This window comes from Fulmarus glacialis, unplaced genomic scaffold (assembly GCF_000690835.1).
Source record: "Fulmarus glacialis isolate BGI_N327 unplaced genomic scaffold, ASM69083v1 scaffold2687, whole genome shotgun sequence".
In the NCBI taxonomy this organism is placed as follows: Eukaryota; Metazoa; Chordata; class Aves; order Procellariiformes; family Procellariidae; genus Fulmarus; species Fulmarus glacialis.
The window spans coordinates 39,836-49,554 of NW_009222392.1; the positions used below are offsets into that span (position 1 = coordinate 39,836).

General features: G+C 38.1%; 1 protein-coding gene across 1 annotated transcript in view; it reads right to left on the minus strand.

The window, feature by feature from the left end:
- LOC104079389 (estrogen receptor-like) overlaps positions 1–8,165 on the minus strand; it is a 45,159-nt gene extending 36,994 nt beyond the window's left edge. Inside the window, exon 1 of the mRNA XM_009581420.1 lies at positions 7,537–8,165. Coding sequence (XP_009579715.1) covers positions 7,537–7,964 — 428 coding nt within the window. The 5' untranslated portion in view covers positions 7,965–8,165. The remainder of the gene's footprint in view (positions 1–7,536) is intronic.
- Positions 8,166–9,719: the final 1,554 nt, after the last annotated feature.

The window sequence follows — 9,719 nt, forward strand, 5'->3', positions numbered from 1 at the left end:
TTACATTTAAAGTGAAAAAAATTAAAAGAAAAAGGGAAATAGAAAGAAAGCAGTAGGTATTATATATTCCAATTTAACAGGGCTATATGTAAAAACTGCAGTGGAGGCTATCTGGAAAGTATATTATGAGTTTCCTAGTCTTGTGATTTAAGATTTGGGGCCTAAATCTTATGCCACATCTTCTCCTGCAGCTGCTGCTTTCCGCACAGCATCTTCCTAACTATTTTTATTTAGCATGAGCTGAGACTTTTCCTGTGAGGCAGTAAATTTCCTTTCCCCTTTCCTCCTAGCTTTGACGCTCCCTTTGTAGCATCCTAGAAAGTTTTCCACAGTTGTGTCTTAGCAGCACAAATCAGTACTGAAGTAGGTGATCAAAGCAGTGTTTCTGCATGATAGCAACTAATAAAATAAGAGGGAGAGAAGACTGGAAGTAGCAATTGAATTGGACATTTGCACCACAGATTGATGAGACACTGAAAAAAAATCTTCAAAGGAGAAATTTTTCCCTAGAAAACCAGTTGAAAGCAGTTTCCCTATTTGGATATGATGATCAAGATGGAAAAATACACTGCTTACCTGCATAGTTTATGAATGAGAAGTGAAATGCATGGGCATTAAATGCAGCCCAGTGCTGCCTAGACGCTCACTGGTGTATCATCCTCAAAGGGAGAGGAAGGCTCTCCCCTGTGGCATTCAACAGTTAGTCTACACAGACGCTGCTGCCTGGGTCCTGGGGAGGTAAGTTTTGACAGTTGGCAGCGTTGTGAGACAGCAGCACGTGGAAACAGAATGTGACATATTCCACCCATGTTGTCTGATTCGAGATGGACTGCACCCTTGAACAGTCATTGTAGACTGAAATTCCACCCACTGGATGTGAAGTGGCTACATGCATGGCTGTTCACGGTTGGTCACCGACTGCTTGTTTAAGAAGTCTTCTTAGATGCTTCTGACTTTCAACCTTGACCATTATTTTTTACTTTTACGAATGGTTCCCATGCAGTGAAGAAAAGGGAGGCGTCTTTTCTTATTTATATAGATCCTGGCCATTGTGTCATTAGTTAAGACTATCACTGCAATGGTTGGAAGACCACTGAAATTGTTATGTATGTCTATCATATAGGATATATGTTTAGGACAGTCATATTTAAGCTCCATGTTTTCTGAGGACCATATTTCCTTTTTCTAGTAAAAGGTTAAAATAAAATGCCCAGATCACTCCTGAATCCAATATTGTTATCAATACCTTGTCAAGGAAGAAGATTATCCTGCAGATTTATGATCTTCTTGTCTTTAACAGGTATCGCTGTAAATATCTGGTAGGTTAAATCTGACAAGCAGTATCTCACATGTTCATAGTCTTGCAACAGAAGAAATATCTTGAGTCACATGATGTAAGAACCCTCCCAGCAACTGGAATCTGAGCTTGGCACAAAAGCAGAAATGCCTTGCCTTGTCCAGTATCACATTGATCAGGGTTCCTAATGAGCTGTGGTGAATGATGACCTTTTGCTGTTCACTGGAAAGGCCACCCAAAAACATAGGGATAGTGTACAGCCTCAGATGTGATGTCTGTCTGTACAGCCAATTTTCCAAAGAGCCCCCATAATGAATGCAATGAAATCAATATTTTAAATGAGAATGTTGAAGAACAGCATCTCCATTCTAATCTCAGTTCTGATGCCTGAATAGATAACAGAAAACTCCCTGCAGACAGACCAGGGAGTCCACAATTAATTTCAGTGTTTCATTGTCAACAATATCAAATTATCAAAATTCTCAAAATCTCAATTTTTTTAGGAGAAGTGGATGCACTTCACTTGCAGGGCTCTTCTCCTCTGCATTTGTTTGGAGCTATGCCTTAGCTCTGGTCAGCCTTTCTTGTTGGTTTAATAAAAAAATGCTGGCATTTGATGTTCACTTTGCAATTGCTGAAGGAACTGGTGCCAGCAACTAATGCTTTCCCTATCAGAGCAGATATGGCCAGCAGTGTTTGTTGTTTCAATAGCCTCAGAGCAACAGTGATCAAGGCCAATGACACAGAGTCAATTCCGTGTCTTCCTCTCAAGGGACATAGTGCAGTGTCTATCTGAAGGGAGATTACAGATGTTGACCGCTTTGACTCTTTAGAAACAGGAGACGTATGGGTGGGATTCATTTCACATAACTTTCAACACCACTGGGCATTCATCTCCATTCAGTAGATATCTGTACCAGAATGAGTCACTTGAGCCGTCTTTTGTAGTCTAGAAAGAGAAACTCACACTTTTAGAGCCTAATGCACCTGGTCTATTTTAATCAGGTACCTTAGAAAGGGACAATGTGTGTGTTCACAATTCCTATTTCTCTCTGTGTCTCCATAGACTAAGGGAGTCCATGTGAAGGTTTGATGCTGTTGTCCATGCCACATGCCATTTGAGGTGTCCTCACTGACACCCACCTCCTACTCCAGAAAGGTACAGCCACACAGTAGGTCCTGTGTCATATCTGCTAGACACATCTGACGTTATGGCCTCTCACACAGCACCAGATGCCTAAGGAGTAGAAAACTGAATCAAGCCCTAGGCGTCTATATTTAATCAGATGAACCCCGTCAACCCAGGCTGCCTGAACAAACATGTTTTTAACCACAAGTTTTAAATCCACATGGAAAGGACACATGGAGCACTTCCTGAACCTGTGATTTACACAAAAAATACATCTGCTAAAGAAGTGAAGAAAGATTTCTTCAATAAGAAGAAAACTTTGGAAAGGAAGCTCAGAGAGAGCAGGTGACATTCATCTCCCTACCTTGGCGGAAAGGAGGATAATGAGCAAGCATCACAGCCCCCTTACCCTTTCCACTGCTGCCTGGCCTTATTCAGGGGCACAACGAGGCACAGAACACATGTGCTCCTCAAAAATCTGGGTTGCTGACTTCATGGTGCAAGCACACTTGCAGCAGGATCCTACATCAGCACACTCCCTAAGAAAAGCTGCAGAAAGAGCAAAGCTGGTATGTGCAAGTCCCTCATAATTGTAATGTGTGAGTATCTAAGAACATTTAACAGGTTTATCTTTACAACACTTCTATGAGATAGGATAACTCCATGTTTTCCTATCTCTTTCACTACAGTCATCTATTGCTGTGAAATTGTCAGGGATATCAGTATAAGCTCTGAAAACAGGAACACTTTGAGTGTTCAAGAAACTGCCTGAACACTCGAACTGTGTTCGAGAGGGGACCTTAGAACAGATCGATGCTTTAGAGAAAAATAAACAACAAAAAAACCCCAAACAAAACACTACGTTACACAGTACTCCTTCACATTATGGAATACCTTATACTGCACAAAAAAAAGAAAATATACCTTTGAATTTTGCATTCATTGTAACATTCTTTTAATTTTAAAATTTGGAAAAATCCACTTTGTTTAGAACTCAGCATGAATGAGTGAATGAATCGGACAAGGTAAAAAAATACATATTGGGTTAAGTAACGATTTTTTGGACTGATGGATTTATGCATTACAGCAGAAGAGGGATCGATCTACATTTGCAATCATTCTCAAATTTAGCAAGCTTTAAAAATTAAAGCTGTGATCATATTGATTGGAACAACAGCTTTAAAATGATTCAGAGTCATTTTCAGTATGATAATTGGGACTAAAGCTAAATAAATACTTTATTATATTAATCTAAAGATAGATCCTGAGGTCCTAGAAGATACTCACAAACTAGCCACTAAAAGTGAGGGAGCAATGAACGATTTTTCATCTGGTATTTCTGTTTGTACACTGATTTGCCCTGCCTCTGTCACTCACCACAGACTGACAGACTACTCCCTCCTCAGGTAGCTGGTAGGTGCAGTCCATTTTTACATGGGTATTGGCCAAATTTGGAAGCACCACCAAACACAGGCTACAGACAGCCTGAAATACAGGCATGATTTTACTTCAGATCTGAGAAATGCAAACTCAGTGGGATGACACAGGGACGTCACACCCTGGCAGAACAAAAAGGATTCATCTTTGCTGTTGCTTGTAGGAATTTACTGAGGTAAACCAGCTACTGAAAGGCTTCTTAGTTTTTCCCTGAATGAATAAAAAGCACAAGGAAATAACCAGAAATGACCAGAACTCAAACTTAATAGTTAAGAACAAAACAAATCTTTCAATTAATTTACTGTAATATCCATGAGTACAAAATTTCCTGTAATAATAACCATTACTAGTCAGCATTTAATAAAAAAAAATACTATCAAAATGATTAAGAAAAAAAATATAGTGAGATTTGAAGAGAATTAAAAACAGAACTAGCGCTATGTCTTTACCCTTTTACTGGAAGATACAGACATTGTAAGATAAGGGAAAGGTATTTAATTTGGCTCCCTATAAAAACAGCCACAAGGTCAGACATAAAAAGGGTCAAGTTAAAGACAGCACAATTTGAATTAATTAAGCCCCTTCTTTTTTCTCTGATGTCCCATGATTTAGAGACTCCGGAAAGGAGGAGATTGGTATATTTTTTGTATTCTTTACAAAATCATTCTTTTCTTTATGTATCATTGTCTTCTCCAGCTAGATATAGAAGCCTGTCATTATCTTGCAATAAGAGACAAAGCCTTTTGGAAAAGGAAACAGTATTTGAAAGAAATAAAATATAACTTCAGAATTAATACACATGTAGCTACACATGTGTCTATAGTCAGCAGATTCTGAATACTTATTAACAAAATCAAATTACATTAAAAGTTTTCCTTATCACATATAGTAATTTTTGAGTTTTGTGACTGAAGATTTTTAACATTTTATCGAAGTAATAACAAAATATAATTTCAGCTCCAACCTACAATGATTATTTATTGTCCTAGCCACTTGTATCACTGAATGCAGCATCTGCATCTCAAATCCAGAGTACAACAGGATGATGCAATGCAAATATTTCTGTCTTACAAGCCAAACAGCACAATTCTGTTACACAGAAAAGTAAATGAGAATTGCAGAGGAGTCCTTCTGGATCTTAGGTTACATTACTTATAATAGAAGCAGGCAGCCATATCATAAACTGATCATGATCCATTTTAAATTTTGTTAGGGCTTTTGGATTGAGAATTTTTGCCTTTACCATTCCTACTGTAGGTTGTTCAGAAACTCACCATTTTGGTAGTTAGACATCTTCCAATATCCAGCATCAATTTATTCATTGCCAGATTACACTGCCCCATGCTCTCTTTTCTCCCATAACCCAATTGAAACCAATGAGATTAGCCAAATGAATAAAGTAAATTGGAAATTCATGCTTCATAATATTTTTTAAAGAACTTGTTCTTAAACCCTGTGATTAAATATTTAAATATTTCCCAGACACTGAACACCTATTCAAAATATTTTTAACAGAATATTGGTGATTGGATTTGTGCCAAAACACAAGAATAAAGACCTAACATTTAACGTTATGAGGGTGATAACTTTGTAAATACAATCTTGCAAAAATGAAAAGGAAAAAAAACAAAGCTTTTATCAATTTAATTCCAAGAGTACTATGCTTGTTAACAAAAAGATAATCATAGCAAGCACTTCAATACACATTTCTTATTACCACATAAGATGCGCTTTACAGAATTATGGCTGGAAGGGGCCATTAAATCATTTGTATAACACTGTATGCAGATAAACCACCCACATATCCAAGATCATAAATTCACCTAATTACTGCTGCCTTAAGCCTCATCAATTGCATGTGGCTAAAACACATCTTCAAGGGAGACACCCATCCTTGATCAGAAACGTCAGGAAATGGGGAATCCAACACTGGCCTTACATGTTTGCTCCAGTAGTTAAAAAATTACGTTAATTTTATTTTGAAGTGTCTCACCTCAATTCACTGTTTAAAAATAAAAGGACATTATTTCCATTGTTCAACTTCTGTTTCCAGGTGATTCTTGGTTTTGATTCCTCCTGAAGTAAAATACCCCAACTACAGTACATTTTCTGCCTGTGTATTTCAACTCCACAAACTCACTACTCCACTGTTTACATATCTAAGGTCACTTACACACTTTTCACCATAGGTTTGCACTGGACGTTCATGTAAAAAAAACCCTTTAATCAAGCGCAAAGTGCAGTTTCACTCTCAAGTCACTGGTAATCATTCAAGATCTTTATGCTCTGACATGTATTCACTCTTCCTAGAGGTATTGTATTTGGTTGCACTAAAATGCATTTTGTTTGAACCAATTCAGTTAACAGATCACTGGACAGTCTGATATAACCGTTACCTATCATTTCACCAGCCTTTATTCCACCTGCTCCCCAAAATTAATTAATCATTTGCAAAAAGTGCAATCATTATCTGGTTTTTTGGACCAGATTCTGCTATCAGATTCTTAGTCAGGCTGAGATAGACTGTCTTTAAGAACATACGTTGCTGTTCACAGTAACATGTTATATTGTGCAAATAAGTCTGGCAGAGTCTGGCCCTCAACAGGGAAAAAATAATTTTCTTTTATTTTTTCAGAGTCACTCCATTTCTAGCAAACTCACCTGTATCTCTCAAATAAACAGATACAGACAGATTTTAGGGAAAAAAATTACATCTAACTGTTCACTTTGTTTCACTGAAGCCCAGTATAATAAGCTGATGCAAAACTATGCTATCAACACTGCACAAACATTAATAGTGTGGGTATTGGTGTGTATGAGTATATTTTCTTGGAAGCTACAGTTCTATAAGTTTCTACTACTTACTTCAAAAACTATGTTAATGTTTTCACAGATGACAATAAATATTTAAACCAAGGAAAATTATTCCCCCCCCTTCAAAGATACTTTTAACTTTCTATTCCGGACAAAAAAAATAACCCTTCTATTGAGGGACAAAAATACAAAAGCCCAAAAATCTTGTCTTTTGAAATGCAGCATGCCAGATTTAATATGGTTAATATAGATCACCATCCAATGAAAAATGCAGGTCAGTACGTACACAGCTGTTAGTACAGCTCATGAAGGTGATTACTGACTCAAATACTGTCACTGAGTCAACTCTAACAGTTTCATTAGGAAGGATATTGTGCTTCTGAACTACTTCCTATATAAGCCACTTCTCACACTGTAAAAGAAGCCAGAGGAGAAAAATCCTCTTACTACCAGCTAAGAGCTGAACAAACAACCACTCAAACCCAGAAATGTGTGATGATGGCATTCTGTTTAGTATACTTCAGACGTAATTCTAATATATTACAACAGGGAGGTCGTTTGCCATTCTTTAATTAATTACGATTTCATGTTTTCCCAGGAAACAGTTATACTCATTATCCAATTTGTTTCTCATTTACGTACAGTTTTCAAAATTTACAGCTTACAGTCACAGTGAGCTGTGAATGACAGTTTTGTTTTATTCCACAGTATTTTTTATGGTCTAAATATCGTGGGTGATTCAATTAAATCACACGGTCCTTTACACAAAAAGAAAAGATTAGGGCATACAGATTTCCACATTCTAATTTTCTCAGTTCATCTGCTTAAAGAAGAAAGAAAAATTATCTGTAGCATTTACCTGTAGAAGGCTGGAGGAGCAGCTTCCCTCATCCCAAAGCTGCCCTGTTCGTTTTCAAGGTAATAGGGTACCTGTTGGCTGTGATGATGGATGAAGGGTGAGAGCTGGGGTGCCGTTTGCAAGAACACCACTGGGCTTGGTGGGACATTGTTCAGTGAGTGAAATCCTGCCAGACTGCTGGACCCAAAAGATTCGGAAGTAGGGGCATAACTGAGGGTGGTAGAGCTGTACACTGGAGCCGTAGTAGCAAAATCATAAGCGGCTCCTTCTGGGTAGTTAAAAACTCCTGTCTTGTTGCTCTCCACATACATGTCGCTGAGCGATCTTTCCAGGGGAATCTTCAGCTGAGGTCTGCTCAGTGTCTCCAGTTCAGTGCCTTGAATCTGGTGCAGCAGGGTAACTCCAGAGGTTTTGGTGTGAAGGGTCATGGTCAGTGCTAATGGCAGTGAGCAAGGAACATATCTGCTTTTACTGTCAACAGCGAGATCGGCAGCTGGCAGTCCACCTAAAAAAAATACCAGAACCTATTCTGAGGCTCAGCAGAAATCATAATAAAGCAGCACTACACAGGTATTCCTCTAATCTCGGCCAGGAGGAGGATACAAACAAATGCAGAGGGAGCACTGAAAGCGCACATTCTCTCTCTCTCTCCCTCCCTCTCCCTCTCTCTAACTTTTAGGAACTCCTCATCTACGCTAATATGCATTACAAGGTGCTGGCCACGAGCCAGGAGCTCTTGCCTTGTGCCGACGTTGGTTTAAACATCACTTCAGAAACAATTAGGTTTGGAGTTATACCAAATAATTGTCCCTCTAAATGTTACTTCATTCTTACTAGTCGTTTAATTTTTCACTTCAGGGTAGCCAGCGCTCCGCAGCAACTAACGGGAAAGAACACTGAAATCCAACCAGGAAGAGTAGTCCAGTGGTCAGGCAGATTACTGCCTTTTATTTCCTCAGCAGGCTCCAATCTATCTGTGCTTATCTCTCCTCCTGTTTGATTCATTTTCATGTTTGCTAGAAATATGTAATGTGTACATTGTAATGACCCTGGGTAGGACTACGCTGTAACTGAGATAGGGCAAAGCAGAATGTGTGTGTGCAAGCGCGTCCGTCTGTGTCTGTGTCTGCGTGTGTGTGTGTGTGTGTGTAATGAGCCTCAGTCAACGAAACTAGCTAACAAAATTAAAGGGGGTGTGATGTCTATGTAGAAGAAAATATTTATAATACACTTTCATCAGTAATAGCAACTTGAAATTACTAAAGTGTAACAGTAACATTAAAAAGCAAGGAAAAGCTTTAGATTAGCCTAAAAAATTCTGTCTTTTTTAGGCTGTAAAATGATGAAACAAAGCATCATTCAGACTTTGCCACAGGAAGATCCTAAAGGTTCGGAAAAAATTATTTGATTGCATGACACGTGAATTGAATACAGGAAATTCTTTTTCCTAGTCCTGTGAACGAAAGCTCAGCAAACTTCAATTTTGAAATCAGACTAGAAAATCAAGTAATCTAAAATAATCAAATGGGATCGGCTTTATATAATAAATGTATAAATAAACTGAAATGCCTCTCAAAGTTATATTTAGAGAAAAAAAAAAAAAAGGGAAGAGAGAGAACATAATGAAAAGGTGTGGCATGCATGCTTCATCTTGCAATCTCATTCCATATAATTTTAACTTTGCGCAAACCAGTTCTCCTGAACCAGCTAAATGAAAACCTCCAGAAACTGTTTCAAGCTCTCTAGCTTTATTGCTGTGGTCTGTGGTTCAGTCAGTGAAATAGGTTAATGCTAACTCTAAACACATTAATATATGGGCTCCAGTTAGTATGCTTTGAATACTAGCGAAGTCTATGCTGTACTTAAACAACTGCACAGTTATTCGGCTCAACCTTCAAAAAACCCAGGAAACCAAAAAACTGAATATGCAGGTCACTAATAGCTTCAAGGAAAGTTTACTAAAAATGGTTTTGTTTTAGTAAAAATACAACGTTTTCAGAACTTCTGAAATAGCCAAAGTTATTTATATTTGCAAGATTATTCTGAAGCAATATACATTTGTACCTCCGCAGGCGCACAGCTAAGACAGCAACACACACATAAATATGTACTTGATAGATTTCTTCACCCACCCAGCCACCCTCCCTGCCCTGTTCAAATTTCAGATTGTAGACTTTGATCGA